The sequence below is a fragment of the Muntiacus reevesi genome, chromosome 1 (assembly GCF_963930625.1).
Source record: "Muntiacus reevesi chromosome 1, mMunRee1.1, whole genome shotgun sequence".
NCBI classification, from domain to species: Eukaryota; Metazoa; Chordata; class Mammalia; order Artiodactyla; family Cervidae; genus Muntiacus; species Muntiacus reevesi.
In genome coordinates this window covers 133,038,265-133,064,138 of record NC_089249.1, presented here as the reverse complement: position 1 = coordinate 133,064,138, position 25,874 = coordinate 133,038,265, and the positions used below count along the sequence as shown (strand labels likewise).

The window sequence follows — 25,874 nt, the reverse complement described above, 5'->3', positions numbered from 1 at the left end:
ATAAATTTTGTTTCTCTTCAATACACCCCATTCTCAGGTATACTTTTAGTTAATATTTGCCAAAATGATTTAAAACTTAAAGCTTAGAAGAGAAGGACAAAGCCAGAATTGCTCCCCAACAACGCTGACTGCAAACTGTAAAACTCTTTGCTTTTCTTGTCCCACTTTTACACCCTCCCCAAAAATTATCCAAATCATGAGTCGATCAGAGGAACCTTCCTTGCTGGCACAATTTACTAGTAACAAAGATGCTAATTTAAATTTTGACACTGTTCCCCTTACTGTTACCAAATCACAAAATTTAGCAGTAGTTTTCATAAAATTCCTTCTATAGAAAGAAAGCATAGTTCAGTCAACAGCATGAAATATCTATCAATATTTATTTTTACTCTTTCTCATTTCTCTCATTTACTGACAACATATTGAAAGTTTATAAGAAAATATTACCAAATTACTCATTCTCTCCATGTATAATCTTGGATTTTTGCACAGTTTTGATCAATAATGTGGTTTTAATACAAGATTTTATGTTAAAATATATATATATGTAATATATATATGTGTAAATATAACTATATACTAACTTTTGGTTAGGAATATATGACCACTACATTTAAAGAGAGAATTTTTTTTCAAAGAAAAGTACTATTTATTGAAATCTACCGTCTCTTTCTGCTACTGTTTTTATCTCAACTGCAGAAAAGGCATGGCCAATAATTTTTTCTAAAGACTATAAAAGAAAAAGAATATTCAGAAGAGATAAAAATGCTTATTCCAGAAGAAGTACCAATATTCAAATAAAAATTTCACTAAAAATTAGTTCAATGAATCTTATTTCTTATGAACCTTAGTAGCTACATCAATAACCTATTCAATATCAATACACTCACAAATAAAATGAAGTTATGATTTTCTGGAAGCTGGCCTGATATGCACTGCCAGGTAACCATAGCATTTCTAGCCAGATTGAAATATCTGAAAAGAAAAGTGAAACAGTCTACCTGAAAAGTGCATGAATTTTAAAAATGTATGCAAGATTTTACTGCTTTAAAAGGTCTAGCTCATATAAAGTCCATATGAGTAGAGCTGAGATTTTCTGTGTGGGTACATTTGAGTGAATAATTTTTCTGAAGTCTAGATCACAAATGATGTCTGAAAGATTTATTTTTCCCAGTTTCACAAATTAGGCATATTTTTTCTAAAATCTTTAGACCCCAAACCATTATCTTTCTGGATATCAATACTACTTAATATATTATAGTGTGGCATGCTAAGTCACCTCAGTTGTGTCCAACTCTTTAAAACCCCAGGGCCTGCAACCCCTCAGGCTCCTCCGTTCATGGGCTTCTCCAGGCAAGAATACTGGAGTGGGTTTGCCATGCCCTCCTCAGGGGATCTTCCCAACCCAGGGATGGAGCCACAGTCCCATTATGTTTCCTGCATTGGCAGGCAGGTTCTTTTACTACTAGTGCCCCCAGTAGCTACAATTACTACCTTATATAAACATATTAACAGAGTAAATGTTTCTGTTAGGGAGTTAGAATAGGAGAAAGGAGTCCAGAATGGCGGTGGCTAAAAGATAAGGAAGGGGAAAGCCTGCAAAAATAGAACAAAGGAAGGTCCTAGGACCAAAGTGAGGACCTCAAGTAGAAGAAACAGCACCCCTGGCTGTTTTTACATAGGGCAGGCCCAGGAGAGAGGAGGAAAAACATATAAAGGATGAGCCAGGGCTCTCTCTGTTCTTTTGTGTCTTTTGGATTGACATGCTCTCATACTTGAGGATGTGTTTTCCTTTATTTTCTAAATAAAACTGAGCTGTAACATGGAGCTGTAACACTGATCTGTCTGAGAGCTGAGACACAGTCTGTCTGAGAGTAGTGACACGCCGAGGGCTTTAACATCCATTGCTTCAAATTTTTCTTGTGACAAGACAGACCGAGGAAATTACACACTTCCCTGACATTTCCACTGGACAAAACTCTTGGGAAATATGGCGATCCTATTAACTAATGGGGCATAAGCTCCAAAATGCTTACAAATGATTTTCTTTCTAAATTGAAAATCTGTATATTTTAGACCAACATAAAATAGAAAAATGGGGGAAGTTTAGGTAAGGCTCCACTGTTACTAGTAAATCACTGTGAGAAATATCTATAAGAACTAACACAACTTTATTTATATATCATTTTTCTTATAACTGAACTTTGAGCCAGTGGTTGGTATTCAGGTATTGACTAGTTTGCATTAATTTAGTGCATTTGGCTTCCACAGGATCTTTACCATAACATATTCCCTGGTTGTTCAGTGGTAAAAATCTCATCTGCAATACAGGAGATGTAGAATTCATGGGCTTGATTCATGGTTGGGAAGATCCCCTGGAGGAGGAAAAGGCAACTCACTCCAGTTCATGGGGCAACCTTATGGAGATAGGAGCCTGGCAGGCTACGGTCCATGAGGTCACAAAGAGTCAGACATGAGTGAGCACGCACGAACGAATTGGGGTAAACAAAAAAAGTGATTTATGGTAGAATAGGTAGTAATTCCTTACAGAGGGAATGAGAATGAGTATGTACACACCTAACCCTGTAACTGTGATCTCAATTATTTGATACCACTCATAACATAATTTTAGAGAGTAAATGATTAATATTTTCTCATAAGCAGATGATATATGTATATATACATATATATTATCACATAGAAGGTGGTCTTATAAATTTATCTCTGTTTCAAATTGATGAAATAAAGCTATTGATCCTATATAAACACTAAGGTCATTTTTTGGAGATCATTTTCCCCCTAAAAACAAACAAACAAAAAAACCCCAAAAATGAGCTTGTAAATTCAGAGAACAGACTGGTGGTTGGGAAGAGAAAGGCAAAACAAGTGACTGGGATTAAAAAGTACAAATTTTTAGCTCTAAAATAAATAAGTCATGGGGATATAATGTTCCACATGTCGACAACTGGAGGAGGTTATGGAAAGGACATGACAACAGGCTGACCCTAGAGCTGGACTCAGGCAATCTGAGACTCTTCCTCTCCCCTGTCAGTTCTGCTCACTGTTTGCACTACTAGCAGCCATTTCAAGGACTCAACCTTAAGAAAGCAATGTGTTTTTTAGGATCGTCTGGACTGAAAACATGCCTGAACTCTCTTAAGGGCTCAATATAAACTTTTAAGATTCTTCCAAGTAGGTATGGAGGTCCACTCAACTTATGATCACTCAAGACTAGCCTCATAAGTAAGTTTTCTCATTTCTTAAAGCTGCCCCCTACCAACCTCAACTGGTCTCAGTCTGAACTGGTCTGCCTCTTTCTCAGGTCTCTTCTTGACCTTTGTGTATGGGTACTAGTTTTGGATTTCACCAGAGGAACTCTAACTGATCTTGCTTCTCTTTCTGTGTTGGGTGCTAAAATTCTTATAACTAAAATTTTTACCAAGCCCTAAAATATGTAAAGAAATCATAGCACAAATTTTATGATTCAACCTCATATATAATTATATCCTTCTCTTCTTACCTTATCTTTTGTTTCTGGTTTATCCTATTCACCTTGGTGTACTAAATACTTTTTATAAGCCATTTTTAATTCCAATCCAGTGTAAAATATAGTGCTAATAATAAATTATATTTGAATGTGCTGTCTTTTGACTTTACAAAGATTTTCTTTAAACAATGACTAAGCTAGAGGCAAGGATCTAACATGGTCATAGTTAGAGATCTTTGAGTTGAAAGAGGATGGAATTTACCACTAGGATATACATTAGAGAGTATTCTTGTAATAAATTGCTGGTGAAGAAAGAAAAGAGGAAGATTGAACAGAGCAAGAATTTGAGCTGTGGTGGATGATGTTCAATGACTTCAGCTGCTCTAGAGCCAAAACGGCGCATCAGTTATCTAACTGGACAGAAGACAGAAGTTTTTTATAACCCCTGCTTTAATGAGTCATCAGTCATTGCTGCTCCAGGTAGAACTTAATCTTTCCTCTCTATGTTGTTGTTCAGTCTCTAACTCATGTCTGATTTTTTGTGACCCCATGAACTGCAACACGCCAAGCTTCTCTGTCTCTTGTTCCTGGAGTTTGCTCAAGTTCATGACCATTGAGTATGTGATACTGTCCAACCATCTCATTCTCTGCTGCTCCCCTCTCCTTTTGCTTTCAATATTTCCCAGCATCAGGGGCTCTTCCAATGAGTCAGCTCTTCAAATCAAGTGGCCATAGTATTAGAGCTTCAGCATCAGTCCTTCCAATGAATATTCAGAGTTGATTTCTTTAGGATTTGATCTCCTTGCAATCCAAGGGATTCTCAAGAGTCTTCTCTAGCACTGAAATTCAAAAGCATTAATTCTTTGGCACTCAGACTTTTTTATGGTCCAACTCTCACACCTGTACATGACTACTAGAAAAATCATAGCTTTGACTATACAGACCTTTGTTGGCAAAGTGATGTCTCTGCATTTTAATATGCTTTCTAGGTTTGTCATAGCTTTCCTTCCAAGGAGCAAATGTCTTTCAGTTTCATGGCTGCAGTCACCATCTGCAGTGATTTTGGAGCACAGGAAAATAAAGTCTGTCACCGTTTCCATTGTTTCCCCATCTATTTGTCAGAAAGTGATGGGACTGGATGCTATGATCTTAGTTTTTTGAATATTGTGTTCTAATCCAATGTTCTCACTCTCCTCTTTCACCCCATCAAGAGGCTCTTTAGTTCCTCTTCACTTTCTGCCATTAGCATGGTATCATCTGTATATCTGAAATTGCTGATATTTCTCCCCTCAGTCTTGATTCCAGTTTGTGATTCAACCAGCCAAGCATTTCACATGATTTACTCTGCATATAAATTAAAAATTCAGGGTGACAATATACAGCCTTGTACTCCTTTCCCAATTTTGAACCAGTCAGTTATTCTGTGTCTGGTTCTAAGTGCTGCTTCTTGACCTGCATACAGATTTCTCAGGAGATGGGTAAGGTGGTCTGATACTCCCATCTCTTTATGAATTTTTCAATAGATTGTTGTGATTCACACAGTCAAAGGCTTTAGTGTAGACAGAGAAGCAGAAGTAGATTTTTTTTTTCCCTAGAATTCCCTTGTTTTTTCTATGATCCAACAGATAATGGCAAATTGATCTCTGGTACCTCTGCCTTTTCTAAATCCAGCTTGTACATCTGAAGTTTTCAGTTCACATACTGTTGAAGCCAAGCTTGAAGGATTTTGAGCATAACATTGCTAGCATGTTAAATGTGTGCAATTGTACGACAGTTTGAACATTCTTTGACATTGTCCTTCTTTAGGACTGGAATTAAAACTGACCTTTTCTAGTTCTGTGAGACATTATTTTGCTTACATGTTTGAGTGCTGGTCAAAACTCCTTCTACTCTGCCTAGAGAAAACCTAGAGCATATCTCCCTGAAAGGGCACAGGTTGAATGATAAACGTTCCATATACTGTGTGTGTGTGTGAATGTGTGTGTGTCTTAAAACAACACACACTTGTTATTTCCATTTCTATCCTAGAATGTTTTAACTGCTCAGAGTCTCACAAGGCAGCGGTCAGGGTGTTGTTGGGACTGTTGTATATATATTCACTTATTATACAATATCTTTAGGTGTCTTATTTTGTGCTGTATACAACCTAGAATCTAGATGCTGACTTTAGTAGAAATCATTGTGTTATATGGGTTTCCCTGGTGGCTCAGAAAGTAATGAATCCAACCACAGTGCAAGAGACTTGGGTTTGATCCCTGGGTCAGAAGATCCCCTGGAGGAGGGCATGGCGGCCCACTGCTGTATTCTTGCCTGGAGAATTCCACGGACAGAGGAACCAGGCGGGCTGCAGTCTATGCGGTGGGAAAGAGTTGGACATGATTGAGCAACTAACACTAACTGTGTTCTATATTTGAATTTTTAAATGCTTGAACATTTAAATTTTATGTTTATCATGACAGGATTGTGATAGAGATCTCCCTTCATAATAAGTATTCAAGTCATATATATTCTATACTCATGAACAATAAAGACTGCTGTTAGTAAATGCTATACCAAATGGTTTGAAATGCTGGACAAATAGGTAACTTGATTTAATAGCATCAAATATGGGCAATGAAAAATTTATTTTCTTACTACATCTATCAGCCAATTTCCATCCCTGTGAAGCAAAACTCCAATATACCACATTCTTCAAATTCCATGAGTACATACACACATACATACATACCTCAGTTGGTGAAAGAAAACATGGAGATAACTAAAGCACTAAAGTGAAAGTGTTAGTCACTCAGTCATGTCTGACTCTATGAGACCCCACCAGGTTCCTCTGTCCATGGGATTCCCCAAGCAAGAATCCATGAGTGGGTTGCCATTACCTTCTCCAGGGGATCTTTCCACCCCAGGGATTGAACCTGGGTCTCCTGCATTGCAGGCAGATTCTTTGCCATCTGAGCCACCAGGGAAGTCCCAAATAAAATATACTTAGTAGAATAAGTACTAAAAGGTGCTACTATGTAAAAATTACTTTGCATAGTTCTCAATACAAGTGTTATACATTGTGTAATGATTTGTTTTTCATTTTTTTAACTTAAATAACTATTTCTCTTTCAAATCAAAAGCAAATAACCGCAGTGGATTTTTTCTCCTGTCGTTTGTCTTTTTGGTTTTGATTAGAATTGATCTCAAGATTTTCTGATCTGAGTCCACTTTCTTCAAATGAGAAAACTAAAGTGTAGGGAGTCTTTCAAGAGCAATGGTTTTGAATCCAGGTTTTCCAACTCCTATTCCAGTGTCTTTTCTCCCCCATTATTCCATTTATTGATATTAATATCTCTGAGAAAACAATAATACCAACAAATATTCCATGCACAGCCTGTGTTGACAAGATATCCTTTTTATTATCCCTTTTCTAAAATGACTTTAAAAAAATAGCTCCCTTGAGTACATAGCTTCAGCAATTAAAGATGAGCTTTGTTTTTACCAGCCAAGGTGTGTTTGACATCAGTGATTAACAAATAGCCTTCTCTTACTTGTTAACATTTCCTTACCTTGGTCACCCAAGGCTTGACAAATTATTAGGCAAAGAGTATACACTTTAAAACTATCCAAATACATCTGAGTATCAGACAACCTAACAAATTTAGAGACCAAAGAGATATGCACATCAGTTTATTTCTGTTTACAGTGAAGAAATGTAGCTTAAGTAGGGTTTGACTTTTTGTGACATTTATTTAGTTCTTGAAATTGACTGACAAGCCTATTAATTTGTTCCTTGAACTTTATTAATGTAATTGGAAAACTGCCCACATGTCAATCAACTTCTAATAAGTAATTAGGTTCATAAATACTGTAAAATTATTAGCTTTTAATTTGACCCAACCACATATGTCAAAACAGTAACACTAATTTTATTCTTCTAGAGGAACAAAATATAGTGATAAAAATTCAGTAAGTGCATTTGTGAAATGCTCCCCCTAAAATAGTGCTCAAAAGTTTACAATGGCCAGCAAAAAATAGTGTTGGAGTAAGGCATGTAACAATTTCAATACTACTGAACAATATATGTAATGTAAAATTATGAAGAAATTCTATGAAAATTGAGCATTTGCATTAGCAGGACATATACATGTATATATATAAAAATATAAATTTTGCAACCAGAACATACATATTTATAGTCTGGTCAAAATGTGGGCCTAATATGGGATAAGAGAGAATGAAGAAAAGGAAGGAGAGATATTGTAGTGTTCTGAAATATATCATTTAAATATATAAGAAGTAAAATATCTATATCTTAAGTGATTCAAATATTACTGTCAAAGTATGCTTTCCCTCACATTATAAATTATATTTTATAGTGTTTGAACTAGAAACTCAAGTCAAAAGGCACTGAACAAAAAAAGAGAACAGAAATAGGTGTGGATAACTGAAGAAATGTGCCTTTGACTTGTAACTTCATGTCATTTTTTGAAACTGGAAAAACCACTGCCCTCTGGAATCTCTGGATAATTTTTGGATATAAATCGACTTTGGTGAAAATTTTATTTTCTCATATGCTTTTAAATAAAAAAACACCAAAAAGTTTTCAATGATCTGTAATAAGAAAAACCACTGAGGAAATTCACTGACTTACCCTTCACTGTATACTTTTCTTGTTAAAGCTAATTGTTTGATAAGTTTAATCATCACAAAGTTGAGCTATTTACTAATAACTGAAGCTGTGCTTGAATCCACTTTTACCCTTATGTGATGAAATAGTAAAGTTGTAGAATAACAATCTTTTCTGAATGTAGGCCATGTAACTTAAATATTTACTGTTGATTTTTGAAGGGTAAACTAAAAAATAATACCAGTAACTTGCTCATTCAGCTTTCCTGATAGGAGTAAAACAGGCATTCACTGGCACTACATTATCATATAATTTGTTATTAGTTTTACTTAGAAATACTGTAATATCATGTTCAGTTCCATAGTATTCTATTTTTATGCATCCAGCACATGATTAATCTATATGGCACAAGGAAACAATGCAAAAGGGCAAAAATATACATTTTTAATTTTACTAGCATTTTAATTACATTTTCCATGAAAAGTAATCTGTTGAGGGTAAATATGCTCTTACATTTTAGCATGCAAGCTAAAGAAAATAATTTGCTGATTCTGTTTATATTTGGAGATTGTAAGTTAGCTATGATTTATGATCTACTGGATGTAAATCAAAAATAAAACATTGTGAACCATATTTTTTCAATTACTCTATATTTAATTAAAGTAATTCTAGAAGGGTGCTTCTCTTCATTGCAACTTGAATCAAAGTAAAAAGAAGCTGAATTGAGACAAAGTGTGGGAAAGCTTGAGGATTACTTTTAAAAAGTTACTATTCATATTGCAAAAAGTTCTTATATTTTAATGTAGCCATCACAAGTTATCAAAAATTTATTGTATCAATCATGTATTCTCAAAAATTTATTGAAGGGGTGACTCATAGGAAGAAACAAAATGAATCATATACAAAAGAATCATAATGTGGTGTTAATGGATAATTTTTTATCTCGGTAAGTAGGGATTTGTATGCCTATAATAGCCATTATACTTAATAGAATCTAACAACATAAATCCTTGAAAACTGTGACAACATATCTTTCACCATTGTCAGTTACCTCTCAGTCATTCTGATATCTAAATACCAAATATTTCTAAGCATAGACCTTCACAATATAGCAGATATGGAAATGAGTACCTTGCACAGTTAGATGCACCTGCATTGTTCTTGGTGTATGTTGAGTCTGAACAGAACACGTGTACGGGCCATCATCTGTCACATCTACATTCTGTATCTGGAGGCTGTAGTCCCTTTTATTCAATGTTGAAATTGAAACTCGAGGATCCACTGACCACTTATCACCTCCCGCAAAAATAATACTTGACCGATTGAGCCAGGCACCCTTTGAAGCTCCATCTTCCAAATAACACCTGCAAATTACCAGAGATAGAACATTATTAATCAAATTGAAAATGAGAGACATTATCTTTGTTCTGAGTGTATTTCCATATGCTGAATTATGGCACTGCTGCAAATGCAAACATCAGACATAAACACAGGAGACATGAACACACTGGTACATTTTTCATCCTCAAAACAAATATGAAACAATACCTTCACACAGTATGTTTAATTTAAATCAAAGCCAGTCAAAATCTTCTTTTATTCAATCTGAAGGACAAGTAAACTTAAATAAGGTTAAATTAGTTCAAATAACAATTTCAACATTAAAACACATTTCTTTCTTTGAAATTATAAGAAGTAGCATAGGTTCATTAGCTAGGCTGATTTAACCTAATCCATTTCTGTATATACTGTACCAGATGTATAAAACACAAAATGGTACCATATATGTTTATTTTTAAAATTATCTGCATTTGCAGAGCAGTAGACTTGTACACTGAAACTATAAATTGCATTTTACTAATAATATTCCTGCTGCAATTAAATATAGCAAGGCTAATATAATACTTTTAGTAGTAAATTCTTGCCATCTTTTCAATAAACTAATCGATAGTTTTTCCAGAAAGCATTATTTTATCCAACAATACTTACAGAGCACCTACTATTCAAGGGACATTGCCTTTGCTCTCCAAAACTAAAGACAACTAATTAAATTAACCAATTGCTAATTTAGTCAACCAATGAATAAAGCACAGAAAGAATACTTTTATTAAATCAGATGCAAGACACATGAGAAACAAAAGAGGGGTGCTTGACATAGAAAGGTTGTTGCGAGTATAGAAAACGTCCAAGATAAGGAGATGAATAGTGGAAGATGTGATGTTCTAGCCAGAGGTGCAATATGTGGATAATACCAGGGAAAGGTGAGAGAGGAGAACCAAGCATTTCAAGCAAGTAGAAAGCCTGGAATATAGGCTAGAAGGGATGAGAGATAAAATTGAAAAGGTATACTAGACGTAAATGATAATAGCAAGCATGATGGTTATTAGTAGATTTTAAGGCTAAATCTGAAGTCATTTATTCAGAGTCGTAATTCTGTAACAAAATTCAAAAATATAGCTTTGCATCCTCCAGACATCAGGCATGCCAAGATTTGAAACAGAAGGCTGTGGTCACATATCAGTGATTTTGCTGAGGCCTGGAATTCTAAATTTTATCTTGAAAACACTGTGATACAAATTAAAGACTGGTTCTCTTAAATAAGTACAAAGCACAGCTACAGAATCAAAACACACAGACAAGGAAATGGTTTGACAGCATCTCTACAGAACACCTTAGGGGATTGAAAGCAGCATTTGGAGACTGGTACAAAATCGCAAGTTGAAAGCAACAGGATAGACTACTGCCAGCTGCATCAAACTAATCAGTGGGTGAAAAAATAAGAAACAAGATACACTGCTGAATCTACTTTGCAGTCAGCTTCACCATCTACAGAATGCAAACTAGTAGAAGTCATAAAGGTCACTGTTAATTGAAAAGATTTTCCTGATGTATTTAATGAAGAAAATAAAACCCATTTTAATGACATAATTAAATAATTATAGTGTATTGTCATTCTTAATAATATGCTGAAAGAAGCTACAGGGGAGAGTTTTCATTTCACAAGATCACACGTGTACTGGTATGAGTAGAACATGGAACTACCTCTATTAGGACTGTGATAATTCCAATGTCTACATTTAATATGTGGGTTCACCAAGTGTTTATTGTGTGGCCTTTGCATTTGTGGCCTTCAAACTTTATCACATGTAGTGTTCCTAACAACACTTGGAGGTATAGATTGCTATGCTCAATTCATCATCAGAATATAAATAGAATTTTGGGGTTAAATGACTTGTCCAAGCCACATTGTTAGTGGGTGGCAAAGTTGAATTCGCAATCAAGTCTTGTATCTTCACATTCAAGGTCCTTTTCACCGTAATGAAGATCAAAGGCTTTTAAAATAGATTTCAGATATGGGAAGATGATTAGAATGTTGCAGAAATTATTGCAAGTAATTTCTTATTTACTGAATGTGACCAACTGCTTAACCTGTACTATTCTAAAAGAAGCAGAAAATTAATTATTAATGGATATTTTACCATGAAAGTCTGATTTAGAACACTCCGTCTGGTATTTTCCTTTCCCTAGAGACAGCAGCAGTTTTACCTTTATTTGGGGGTGGGGGTATCAAGAAGACTACAAAAAGTAACTGGTGTTTGGATATTAGAGGTTTCACAGAACTGATCAGAGTTATAATTCTTAGTCTTAGTATAAGCGCTGCTCCTCTGCTGTGGCATGTCAGGGATATTCATATAAGAATAAATTCTAACTTCTTCAACGAGAAAAACATGAAAAAAAAAAGGATCCTTTATGTCTCCTCGGCTAAGATAATTATAGTACATAAATTTTATTGACTTCAATCCAAAATTTTTCAAAACATTTATTAGGAAGACCCTTTAATGAGACTCATGGGAAAAAAGCTGGTGTATCATTTCCTTGGATTCTGTAGAACTATGTCAGATTACTGAGGTAGAACCTAAATAACTCAAATTGACATATATGGAATTTAACAACTTGGAAACAGCAACACTTAGGCATGACTTTCTATTTTATAAAATTATTAGATATTTACAGAGACTATAAGAAGATGAGATGTTTGGATGTCATCACCAACTCAATGGACATGAGTTTTAATAAGCACCATGAGTTGGTGATGGACAGGGAAACCTGGTGTGCTGTGGCCCATGAGGTCACAAAGAGTCAGACATGACTCAGCAACAGAACTGAACTGAAGGTCAACTATAAGATGATTATGTAAAATGTATTACATAGGCATATACATATATGTCTCTTATCTCGCTCCTCTTTGTTCTCCACATCCACCCTATTTTTTCCATTTATACAAAGAAATACTGCTTGATATGTGTATGCTCTATTAAGAAGAAATTCTGGAAAGAAAAAAAGAGTTTAGGGTATGACAGAGGGTAATGGGAGGGCACAAGAAGGACAGAAGTGGTGAAAATAAAGTTTTGTACTCTTTAGGCACCAAAATTTTTTCCCCTTTGGTTGAAGAACTCTAGTGATCTAAAGATATAATCTGTTGGAATCCTGACTCATGCAGAATTTATAATTCAGCAAGTATGATAAATTACACTCATGACTTGCCATCATGAAGATTAGGAAGAGAAAACATAGTAATTAAATGGTTCTTATAATGGATTATTATAATTATCTGAAGGTTTCTGGCTTCTGCCATTGACACCATTCTCCCCACAACAAACAGAATGAAGTTCAGAATTTAAATCAAATCATCAACAATTCCTGGAATCAAGGATGCTTGGAGAAATATCAGTAACTTCAGATAGACAGATGACACCACCCTTATGGCAGAAAACAAAGAGAAACTAAAGAACCTCTTGATGAAAATGGGAGAGGAGAGTGAAAAACCTGGCTTAAAATCCAACATCCAAAAAACTAAGATCATGGCATCCGGTCCCATCACTTCATGGCAAATATATGGGAAAACAATGCGAACAGTGATAGACTTTATTTTCTAGGCTCCAAAATCGCTGCAGATGGTGACTCAGTTCAGTTCAGTCGCTCAGTCATGTGCAACTCTTTGTGACCCCATGGACTGCAGCATGGCCAAGCTTCCCTGTCCATCACCAACTCTCAGAGCTTACTCAAACTCATGTCCATTCAGTTAGTGATGCCATTCAACCATCTCATGCTCTGTCATCCCCTTCTCTTCCTACTTTCAATCTTTCCCAGCATCAGGGTCTTTTCTAATGAGTCAGTTCTTCATTTCAGTTGGTCAGAATGCTGGAGTTTCAGTTTCAGCATCAGTCCTTCCAATGAATATTCATGGACTGGTTGGATCTCCTTGAAGTCCAAGGGACTCTCAAAAGTCTTCTTCCAGCACCACAGTTGAAAGGCATTAATTCTTCAGTGCTCAGCTTTCTTTATAGTCCACCTCTCCCATCCATACATGACCACTGGAAAAACCATAGCCTTGACTAGATGGACCTTTGTTGACAAACTAATATCTCTGCTTTTTAATATGCTATCTAGGTAGGTCATAATTTTCCTTCCAAGGAGTAAGCATCCTTTAATTTCATGACTGCAATCACCATCTGTAGTGAGTTTGGAGCACAGAAAAATAAAGTCAGCCACTGTTTCCACTGTTTCCCCATCTATTTGTGATGAAGTGATGGGACTGGATGCCATGATCTTAGTTTTCTGAATGTTGAGCTTTAAGCCAACTTTTTCACTCTTTTCTTTCACTTTCATCAAGAGGCTTTTTAGTTCTTCTTCACTTTCTGCCATAAGGGTGGTATTATCTGCATATCTGAGGTTGTTGATATTTCTCCCAGCAAACTTGATTCCAGCTTGTCCTTCATCCAGCCCAGCATTTCTCATGATGTACTCTGCATATAAATTAAATAAGCAGGGTGACATATGCAGCATTGACATACCCCTTTTCCTATTTGGAACCAATCTGTTGTCCCATGTCCAGTTCAAACTGTTGCTCCCTGACCTGCATACAGGTTTCTCAAGAGCCAGGTCAGGTGGTCTGGTATTCCCATCTCTTTCAGAATTTTCCACACTTTGTTGTGATCCACACAGTCAAAGGCTTTGGCATAGTCAATAAAGCTGGAATGGGTGTTTTTCTGGAACTCTCCTGCTTTTTTGATGATCCAGCAGATGTTGGTAATTTGATCTCTAGTTCCTCTGCCTTTTCTAAAACCAGCTTGAATATCTGGAAGTTCATGGTTCACATATTGCTGAAGCCCAGCTTGGAGAATTTTAAGCATCACTTTACTAGCCTGTGAGATAAGTGCAATTGTGCAGTGGTTTGAGCATTCTTTGGGATTGCCTTTCTTAGGGATTGGAATGAAAACTGACTTTTTCCTGTTCTGTGGCCACTGCTGGGTTTTCTAAATTTGCTGCCATATTGAGTGCAGTACTTTCACAGCATCATCTTTCAGGATTTGAAATAGCTCAACTGGAATTCCATCACATCCACTAGCTTTGTTTGTAGTGATGCTTCCTAAGTTCTACTTGACTTCACATTCCAGGATGTCTGACTCTAGGTGAGTGATCATACCATCATGATTATCTGGCTCGTGAAGATCTTTTTTGTACAGTTCTTCTGTGTATTCTTGCCATCTCTTCTTAACATCTCTGCTTCTATTAGGTCCATACCATTTCTGTCCTTTTGAGCCCATCTTTGCATGAAATGTTCCCTTGATATCTCCAATTTTCTTGAAGAGATCTCTAGTCTTTCCCATTATATTGTTTTTCTCTATTTCTTTGCCTTGATCACTGAAGAAGGCTTTCTTATCTCTCTTTGCTATTCTTTGGAACTCTGCATTCAGATGGGTATATCTTTACTTTTCTCCTTTGCTTTTCCCTTCCCTTCTTTTCACAGCTATTTGTAAGGCCTCCTCAGACAGCCATTTTGTTTTTTTGCATTTCTTTTTTTTGGGGATGATCTTGATTCCTGTCTACTGTACAATGTCAGGAACCTCTGTCCACAGTTCATCAGGCACTCTGTCTATCAAATCTAGTCCCTTAAATCTATTTCTGGCTTCCACTGTATAATCATAAGGGATTTGATTTAGGTAATATCTGAATGGTCTAGTGGTTTTCCCCACTTTCTTCAATTTCAGTCTGAATTTGGCAATAAGAGATTCATGATCTGAGCCACAGTCAGCTCCCAGTCTTGTTTTTGCTGACTGTATAGAGCTTCTCCATCTTTGGCTGCAAAGAATATAATCAATCTAATTTCAGCATCGACCATCTGGTGATGTCCATGTGTAGAGTCTTCTCTTGTGTTGTTGGAAGAGGGTGTTCGCTATGACCAGTGCATTCTCTTGGCAGAACTCTTATTAACCCTTGCCCTGCTTCATACTGTACTCCAAGGCCAAATGTGCCTGTTATTCCAGGTGTTTCTTGACTTCTTATTTTTGCATTCTAGTCCCCTATAATGAAAAGGACATCTTTCTGGGGTGTTAGTTCTAGAAGGTTGTAGGTCTTCATAGAAATGTCAACTTCAGCTTCTTCAGCATTCCTGGTTGGGGCATAGGCTTGGATTACCATGATATTGAATGGTTTACCTTGGAAACGAACAGAGATCATTCTGTCATTTTTGAGATTGCATCCAAGTACTGCATTTTGGTCTCTTTTGTTGACTATGATGGCTGCTCCATTTCTTCTAAGAGATTCTTGCCCACAGTGGTAGATATAATGGTCATCTGAATGGTCACCCATTCTAGTCCATCTTAGTTTGCTGATTCCTATAATGTCGATGTTCACTCTTGTCATCTCCTGTTTGACCACTTCGAATTTGCCTTGATTCATGGACCTAACATTCCAGTTTCCTATGCAGTATTGCTCTTTACAGCGTTGAACCTTGCTTTAATCACCAGTCCCATCCACAACTGGGTGTTGTTTTTGCTTTGGCTCCATCCCTTCATTCTTTCTGGAGTTATTTCTCCACTGGTCTCCAATAGCATATTGGGCCCCTCCGACCTGGGGAGTTCATCTTTCAGCGTCCTATATTTTTGCCTTTGCATACTGTTCATGAGCCATACTGTTCATGTTCAGGGCCAGAATACTGAAGTGGCTTGCCATTCCCTTCTCCAGTGGACCACATTCTATCAGACCTCTTTGCCATGACCCGACCGTCTTGGGTGGCCCCACAGGCACAGCTTAGTTTCATTGAGTTAGACAAGACTGTGGTCCTGTGGTCAGATTGGCCTGTTGTCTGTGATTGTGTTTTCAGTCTGTCTGCTCTCTGACGCCCTCTCTCAGTGCCTACCATCTTACTTGGGTTTCTCTTACCTTGGATATGGGGTATCTTTTCAGGGCTGCTGCAGCAAAGCTCAGCCGCTACCCCTTACCTGGTGGGGTAGCTCCTCTTGGCTGTGCCTATTTACTCGGTTATTATTTTCTGTCTCTCCCTGCTAAAAGTAAGATCCAGGAACTGTCCATTTAGCCACTTCTATATATTCTAAGGCCCTATACATAATGGACAATAAATATAAATACTTGTTGAGTGGATGAATGAGGGCAAAAATTAACATACTTTTAGAAGAAGAAATAATATCGTAAAGTGTATCAAAATTTCCAAAGTGCAATCTGGTTTGGAAAGAAAAGTCATGGACGTATTAACTATGACACTAAGTAATTAAACAGAGATATTTGTGGCACAAACAATAACTGTTGTAAAACACAGAGGAAGGCCTAAGCAATCAAGTGTTTGGTGGGGAACTAAACTCAGCATAGAGTGAACAGAGTAAAGTGGTTGGTGGGGGTTAGAGGTCGCTTCATAACTACTTGAACTAAGACAGATCCACAGCATTTGTCTCTGTACTTGAGGAACCACTTCAAGCCAGTAAATATTCTGTTTAGTATGTACTGGGCACTTTGTTAGGCACTTTACATTCCATATTCTGTTTAATCCTCACATAAATTATGAGCCAGACACTATTACCTTCATTTTATCTACAAAGACATGAAGATACTGGGAAATTGTAACTAGAACAAAGTCAATCAGCCTGTACTCTTAACCACAGTGATAGACTATGCTACTCATTCTTAGAGTCAGACAGCAGCAAGGGTGATGGGTTCTTCTGTTTCAGATGGAGGGATTAATATGTGAGGGAGAAGTTGGTAAAACAAAGATGATCAAATCATTAATACGGGAAAGATGAAGCAACAATTCTCAGGTTACAAACTTGGATCATTTTTCATCTCTGGACTTCCAAATAGGACATTTTAACAACTAGTGATCTAAGATCCCTTTGAAGTCTAGACAATGAAATAATATGAATAAAAATGTTTAGCAATGAATATATCCTTTAATTGTGTATGGCATGGAGTTTCTTGAGAGTTTTGGTTTTTTTTTTTTTGCTCCACTTAAAAAATCTGCTCAACTACCTACTGTAAAGGGACATGAGTGAAGCAGTTCTAAAAATACCCTCCTCAACATAAGCTGTGCTCACATCAAGACAATCATCATGACAAACACTTTTAAATTTTTAGTCAGTCATCTGGATGTTTTATATACACAGTTCCAAACATTTGGTTGTTGAAAAATGTATAGAAAATAACTTTAATAGTTCATTTTGTTCAAGATTATTTAAACATAAACTTAAGATAGTTAGTACTTTTCTAATAAAACTGACGTTGCTGCATCTGAACTCTTTAAGGAATTCCTTTATAAATGGTATTAGTACGCATTGTGCTGTGCTGCTCTGCTCAGTCATGTCCAACTCTTTGAGACACTATGGACTGCCTCCTGCCAGACGCCTTTGTCCATGGGAATTCTCCAGGCAAGAATACTGGAGTGGGTCATTTCCTCCTCCACTGGGGAATCTTCCCAACCTGGAGATTAAACCCCTGTCTCCTGTGTCTCCTTCATTGGCAGGCAGATTCTTTACCATCGAGTCACCCAGTAAACCCATTGGTACACATTAGTCAAGTTCTTATTTGGGGGGGATAAAGTCCCACTTGGTGAGGTGCTGTTCGAACAAAATGATGTTGGAATTATCCTAATAGACTCTGTGACACTGTCTCCTGTGTGATTAAATCTGAAAGGTAGACATCAGAGACCTTAGTAGAAATGAGCATATTTGGGTTATTTACTTTTTTAAGTTGATTAAGAAATTAAGCCTGTGACTGCCAAAGGATGATTTTTTTTTCCTTTCATATCTCTAATTCCCTGTAACACGTTCCCCAAACATAAGCCTTAGCACTGTTTCCAGTACCCTACACAGCAGGATTTATTCAACTCAATTGAAAAAGACTAGCGTTTCTCAAGACATGTTGATTAATGAATGCTCCTATTAAAGGTACTAATTAATAAAAGAAAAGTACAATTTCCCTTGGATTCAAAGCTAAATTGTGTGCAAATGATATTCCTGTGAAGGAATTGGCCAGCTACCTTCACAGCTGTCTTCATTGTATCAAAAAGTTCTATATTTGACAGAAGAATGTTCAAAAGCACACAGAAAAAATAAAAAATTCAGAAGCTCATAGAACCTCCACGCTAATTTTGCATACAAAAAGAGCTTTGATATCCTGGTTTCAAGCCGAAAATGAGGTAAGGAGAGCAAAGCAGAGATTAAACAGAACAGAACAAATTCTATCTCCTCACCCAATTGCCTTTGTTTTTAAAATGTTCTCTTATTAACGTATTTCCTGCCAGTTATTCCTTAGATAGTATAATAGATATGGATATAGATATGAATAAGCATATAGATATAAATATACACATATATTTATATAAGTATTTGTGTCATACAATTACATAATGTGCAATATTCCCTAGAAAATAATATTGTATATAATATTATGATTGATGTTATTTTGAGTTAACTTTTAATACTTCTGTGGCAGAAGGTACTCTGGTGCAGAAACACTTATTATCTTTTTGTTTTGGCAGGTGTAGGGCATGTGTGACTTTGTCAAGAGAAATCCACAAACACACACACACACACACACACACACACACACACACACACACACACACGAGAAATCCACAGAATTAGCAATCTGTCCCAAGATCTTCTTTATGAAGTGAAGCACTCACCCTTACAGATGGTGAAAATTATATTTTAAAATATATTTAAAGAGATTTCTAAGTGAGAAATGCACTTGTGCAGGAAACAATTCAGTATTATTGTGTAGACAATTATAATATACTACTACCATTACACTTACTCCTTGGAAGGAAAGGTATGACCAACCTAGATAGCATATTACAAAGCAGAGACATTACTTTGCCAACAAAGGTCCATCTAGTCAAGGCCATGGTTTTTTCAGTGGTCATATATGGATGTGAGAGTTGGACGGTGAAGAAAGCTGAGGGCTGAAGAATTGATGCTTTTGAACTGTGGTGTTGGAGAAGACTTGAGAGTCCATTGGACTGCAAGGAGATCCAACCTGCCCATCCTAAAGATCAGTCCTGGATGTTCATTGGAAGGACTGATGCTGAAGCTGAAACTCCAATACTCTGGTCACCTCATGCGAAGAGTTGACTCATTGGAAAAGACCCTGATGCTGGGAGGGATTGGGGGCAGGAGGAGAAGGGGATGACAGAGGATGAGATGACTGGATGGCATCACTGACTCGATGGGCATGAGTTTGAGTAAACTCCGGGAGTTGGTGATGGACAGGGAGGCCTGGTGTGCTGCGATTCATGGGGTCACAAAGAGTTGGACACGACTGAGCGACTGAACCGAACTGAACCATTATAATCAGTCAGATACTGTTCTAAGCACATTATATCTACTTCTCTTTCAATCTTTACAACATCTATTGTGATAGGTATCATCAAATACTATCATTTTGTCCATTTTTAGAGAGAAGGACATGAGGTACAAATAAGCCATGTAAGTTACTAATGACATGCTTATTGAAATTTGTAATGCATGGCATTACCTTTATTATGACATAATTTTATTTAACCTCCAGGCATAAATATATAATATTAATGACATACACACATTTATTTTTAGAATGGGAATTATGTCATGTTAAGTATATTTTAATTTTTAAATATTATATTTTTACCAAAAAACACAAATAATATTGATTTCTTATTTTGTGAAAGAAAAACAACTTCCTATATATTTTATTCTAGCACTTCTTTGAAATAATAAAGCTATTTTAAACATGTCTTGGATAAGAGATTGAAAATATGAGCTACTATCTAATTATAACACCAAATTCTCAAACATACATATTTTTAATATTGTAAGTCAGAGAAAAGAATACTGAAAATAATTAATGTTTAAAAAAAGGTTTTCTTTGTTTTCTCATACATTCTATACCTAATTCCTTAACGATGTGAACTTTAATAATGATCAAGCAATGGCATAAATGCATACCTTTAAGTCTTAATTTAATGCACAATTTAAGTAAGTCTGCATTTTAAAAAACATATATATATATTTAAGAACATATATATATATATATACACTTATATATGCAAAACTCAACATTTTAAATGTCTAGGAGATCATCAAATATTGGTTTTGTATTAATCTGTAAATTCCAAACACTGAAATCACTCATTTTAATTTGTAATTAAACCATATTTTCCTCTAGGAGAGTGTTTTGCCTTGAGGAAAATATGGTTTAATTACAAATTAAAATGAGTGATTTCAGTGTTTGGAATTTACAGATTAATACAAAACCAATATCCTAGGGGAGAACATAGGCAAAACACTCTCTGACATAAATCACAGCAAGATCTTCTATGACCCACCTCCCAGAATATTGGAAATAAAAGCAAAAATAAACAATTGGGACCTAATGAAAATTAAAAGCTTTTACACAACAAAGGAAACTATATGTAAGGTGAAAAGACAGCCCTCAGATTGGGAGAAAATAATAGCAAATGAGGAAACAGACAAAGGATTAATCTCAAAAATATACAAGCAACTCCTGAAGCTCAATTCCAGAAAAATAAATGACCCAATCAAAAAATGGACCAAAAAACTAAACAGACATTTCTCCAAAGAAGACATACAGATGGCTAACAAACACATGAAAAGATGCTCAACATCACTCATCATCAGAGAAATGCAAATCAAAACCACAATGAGGTACCATTACACGCCAGTCAGGATGGCTGCTATCCAAAAGTCTACAAGCAATAAATGCTGGAGAGGGTGTGGAGAAAAGGGAACCCTCACACTGTTGGTGGGAATGCAAACTAGTACAGCCACTATGGAGAACAGTGTGGAGATTTCTTAAAAAACTGGAAATAGAACTGCCATATGACCCAGCAATACCACTTCTGGGCATACACACCGAGGAATCCAGATCTGAAAGAGACACGTACAGCCCAATATTCATCGCAGCACTGTTTATAATAGCCAGGACATGGAAGCAACCTAGATGCCCATCAGCAGATGAATGGATAAGGAAGCTGTGGTACATATACACCATGGAATATTACTCAGCCATTAAAAAGAATTCATTTGATTCAGTTCTAATGAGATGGATGAAACTGGAGCCCATTATACAGAGTGAAGTAAGCCAGAAAGATAAAGACCATTACAGTATACTAACACATATATACGGAATTTAGAAAGATGGTAATGATGGCCCTATATGCAGGGCAGAAGAAGAGACGCAGAAGTACAGAACAGACTTTTGAACTCTGTGGGAGAAGGTGAGGGTGGGATGTTTCGAAAGATCAGCATGTATATTATCTGTGGTGAAACAGACCACTAGCCCAGGTGGGATGCATGAGTCAAGTGCTCGGGCCTGGTGGGTTGGGAAGACCTAGAGGAATTGGGTGGAGAGGGAGGTGGGATGGGGGACCGGGATGGGGAATATGTGTATCAATGTATGACAAAACCCACTGAAAAATAAAAATAAATAAATAAATAAATAAATAAACCATATTTTCCATAATACTATGAATTGCTTTATCCTTTTTCTCTACATTGTCTCATTAAAGTCAAGCTTCCATGTTAGCCTGTCTGACTATGTTTAGAAGAGGCAATGACAAGGGAGTTTTATATTTAGGACGTTTCAATACATTATTTATAAACCACTCAACATATGAATTAAGATTCATTCAGTAAAATAGGCATGGTTAGAGTAATACTGACTAAAGTAAAAAAAAGTCAGTGCAACATAATGACATTTTTGGACTATTATTAAAAATCTAATTATGATCAGCTTGTCTTATTAATAATAATAAATTCTATTTTCTGAATGAAATGATGATTAGGTCAAGTGATATGGAAAATACTTTTATATATGATCTCATTTAACACAAAAACATTTTGAGAGGGAGGAAGGTTTTATTACTTCAACGTTAAAAGTGGTTATTCATCAAAGCATGATGGATAAAAGAGGCAAAACATGTAGAAAGGATAAGGCATTACATATTTGAGAAGTTAAAGACTAGCTTTGTTCAAAGCTGATAGAAGAATCAGTAATCAGATTGAGATCTTTATTTTTTGTTTCTACTTTTTAGATTTTGAATTCAACTAAACCAGCTTGCTTTCTTTCACATGGACCTACGTGTGAGATATTTGGGTCTGGAAGGGCTTCCCGAGTTTTGCTAACTGGCAGGTGCTCTGAACCACTGTGGGGAGAATTCGGTCTGCAGAGTTATCTCCCTGGTAGCTGCTTCCTGGAGAAGTTGGACTTTCACCTCAGGAGCTATAAAAGGAATGAGCACTACATTCAGAATGCAGGCAGGAGGTGTTTAAAATAGCAACATCAGAGAAGGAGAATGCAGCCAGGTCCAGAGAAGTGACAGAGATAAAGTTTTAGGGTCCAGGCAAGTCTTTCTATACCATCTTCTTAGGGAATGGTATAGACACCTCACTCTTAAAACAAGGGGAAAAAAAACAAACAAACACATGGAACTCTGTACCCAAAGCAATATAAGCAATCCTAGTGCCTTCCATCAAACATCTACTTCTTTCCATTAAACATCTTTGTGTTTAAATCATTTGGAAAGCATTCTATTTGCATAAAAATACAGATGATAAAATAAGAAACATAACAAATGGATATACAGAAATGTTACAAACTCAACTGTTTTGTCTAAGTATATGCCACTTTACAGCATCAATGAAAGCAAAAATAATTATTCTGTCTTTGCTTATGTTGACCTTTAAACTTTCTACTGGTCACTTATGGAGTTTTCTTCTTGCCTTTTTTTTAAATAAAAAATATTCTGTGCATGAATTTTATTTTATGAATAAGAATGAGTACATAGCACAATTAATTAAAACCAGCCTTGCAATCATTAACTAAAGTAGCCATTAATCCATATTTATCTCTCCTCTCTTGAGAAAATTGACTAAGTCATATTTCAATATGAGGTGTGTCTTAAAATACAAATTAGGGAATGTATCTCGGAGGGAAAATAGTCTAGGTTTTCTTTTTTTAATCTGCTTCCTGCAAACAAATTTAAACTGTTTTCTCAGAATTTGTTAAAAGTTAAAAATAATCTCAAGTTGGAGTTTTTCTTAGATCACAGGGACACATTATATGTCCTTGAGAAGCAGCATAGCAGAATGATCAATTATAGTTCTTGTGTGTGTGTGTGTGTGTGTGTGTGTGTGTATGTGTGTGTGTGCGTGTGCGTGTGTGTGTGTGTGCGCGCGCGCATGCTTAGTCATATCTAATTCTTTGTGACCCTATGGACTGAGCAGCCTGCCAGGCTCCTCTGTCCATGGAACTTTCCAGGCAAGACTATTGGATTGGGTTGCGATTTCATACTCTAGGGAATCTTTCAGACCCAGGACAGAACTCGTGTCTCTGTGTTTCCTGCATTGGCAGGCAGATTCTTTACCAATGTTGGAGTCCAAATGTTAGCTTTCTTGTGTACCAGCAGTGGGACGTAGGGCAAATTAATGTGCCTTAGTTTTCTCATCTATAAATTTGGGTTTTTAGATTTTTTGAAAAGATTGTCTAAAATTATTTGACAAGATTGTTAGGACGTTTGTTAAATGTACCTGGTAAGTGTGTAATTAAGGGCAATTATTCATCCATCGCCTTCCTACAGTTAAGTTGATGTTTAAAACAAAACAAGCTACTACCATCCTCAATGACCAAAATGTCTTATGCTGTGAAGTATAATTTAAAGGAATAAAAAAGAGGCATTTGGAATTTTGGCTTGATAGAGCAAAATGTTACTTATCTATATTGTCATAACCTGGGGCTGGTTCATGAGAAATAATTTTTACATAAATGAAGGTTATACCTTAAAGTACTCCTATTTTACCTTCCTTGAAACTTCCAAACAAGCTTTTCCTTTTTTTTTTTTTTTGTATTTCCTCATGTTATAGGCAGAACATGCTAAGAAAAAGAGAGCTTCTGTGTTATTACCTTTTTTAAAAGTTATATTGAAACTTAAAACTTATGTTTTAGATATCAACCCCCTGGTTTATTAGCAATTACTTTGGGCAAGTAAACTCAACTCAAAAGTAACTATTAAAGCATTACTCACATATTTGCAAAATTGAGATAGCACCACTTATACTAAGTAATTCCTATTTTGGTAAAAGATTAAATGAGACTGTGCACAGGAGATAGATTTATAAAGTTTTAAGGCAAAATATGTATATGAATACTTTGTAATTATTATGAGGTTTTATGAGTTAATTTCCCTCATAACTCTAGGACATGGTTATGCATCTCTGTTTGCAGATTGCATGAGTACAACGATCTTCCCAAACTCAGGATGATGAAGTAAAGGTGAGCAATTGCTTTCTTTTTGGTTTTATGATCCATAAAATGATTTTCTACACTATGTAAAGTATTGCATGCTTTTAAAATGTCAACTAAATTTTTTATCATAAGCTAAGGTCTTTGCAAAAATTATAATTTCTGATTACTATAAACATGGGTATATTAAAATAAAAATGTTAATCCTCACTTTAAATGTGTTAATTCTCACTTTTAAATGCATCCAAGAATCTACATAACAGTGATACCAGTAATTTTAAAAAAATAAAAAAAGAACAAGCTCTATCTTTTAAAAAATGCTACATTGTTTCTCTTTCTCCTCAAACTCATATTTTTAATCCACTTTTGCCATATAAATTGGTCTTAATCTAATTTTAAAAATTAAAATCTATTATTGATACCTTATATGTAAATTGGCTATAAAAATTCTTATGACTGTAAGGATCTAAGTAAAAAATATTATGGAGGAATTTATTTTTGCAATCATTCAGTTCAGTTCAGTTCACTCAGTCATGTCTGACTCTTTGTGAGACCATGGACTGCAGCATGCCAGGCCTCCCTGTCCATCACCAACTCCTGAAGCTTACTCAAACTCATATCCTTCGCGTCAGTGATGCCATTCAACCATCTCATCCTCTGTTATCCCCTTCTCCTACCTTCAATCTTTCCCAGCATCAGGGTCTTTTTCAATGAGTCAGCTCTTTGCATTAGGTGGCCAAAGCATTGGAGTTTCAGCTTCAACATCAGTCCTTCCAATGAATATTTAGGACTGATTTCCTTTAGGATGGACTAGTTGGATCTCCTTGCAGTCCAAGGGACTCTCAAGAGTCTTCTCCAACACCACAGTTCAAAAGGATCACTTCTTCAGTGCTCAGCTTTCTTTATAGTCCAACTCTCACATCCATACATGACTACTGGAAAAACCATAGCTTTAACTAGACGGACCTTTGTTGGCAAACTAATGTCTGTGCTTTTTAATATGCTGTCTAGGTTTGTCATAACTTTCTTCCAAGGAGCAAGTGTTTTTTAATTTCATGGCTGCAGTCACCATCTGCAGTCATTAATAGTGTACAGTTGATCAAGCTATATGTAATACATTTTGATAAATACTGAATTTTTTTATTTTACATAATTAATCATGGATATCTTAATGAGTTGGTTTTA

At 36.0% G+C, this 25,874-nt stretch overlaps 1 protein-coding gene across 1 annotated transcript in view; it reads right to left on the bottom strand.

Annotated features, from left to right (window-relative positions):
• Positions 1-25,874, bottom strand: part of NEGR1 (neuronal growth regulator 1) — a 965,094-nt gene that overhangs the window by 544,570 nt on the left and 394,650 nt on the right. The window contains exon 2 of the mRNA XM_065928428.1: positions 9,228-9,460. Coding sequence (XP_065784500.1) covers positions 9,228-9,460 — 233 coding nt within the window. The remainder of the gene's footprint in view (positions 1-9,227; positions 9,461-25,874) is intronic.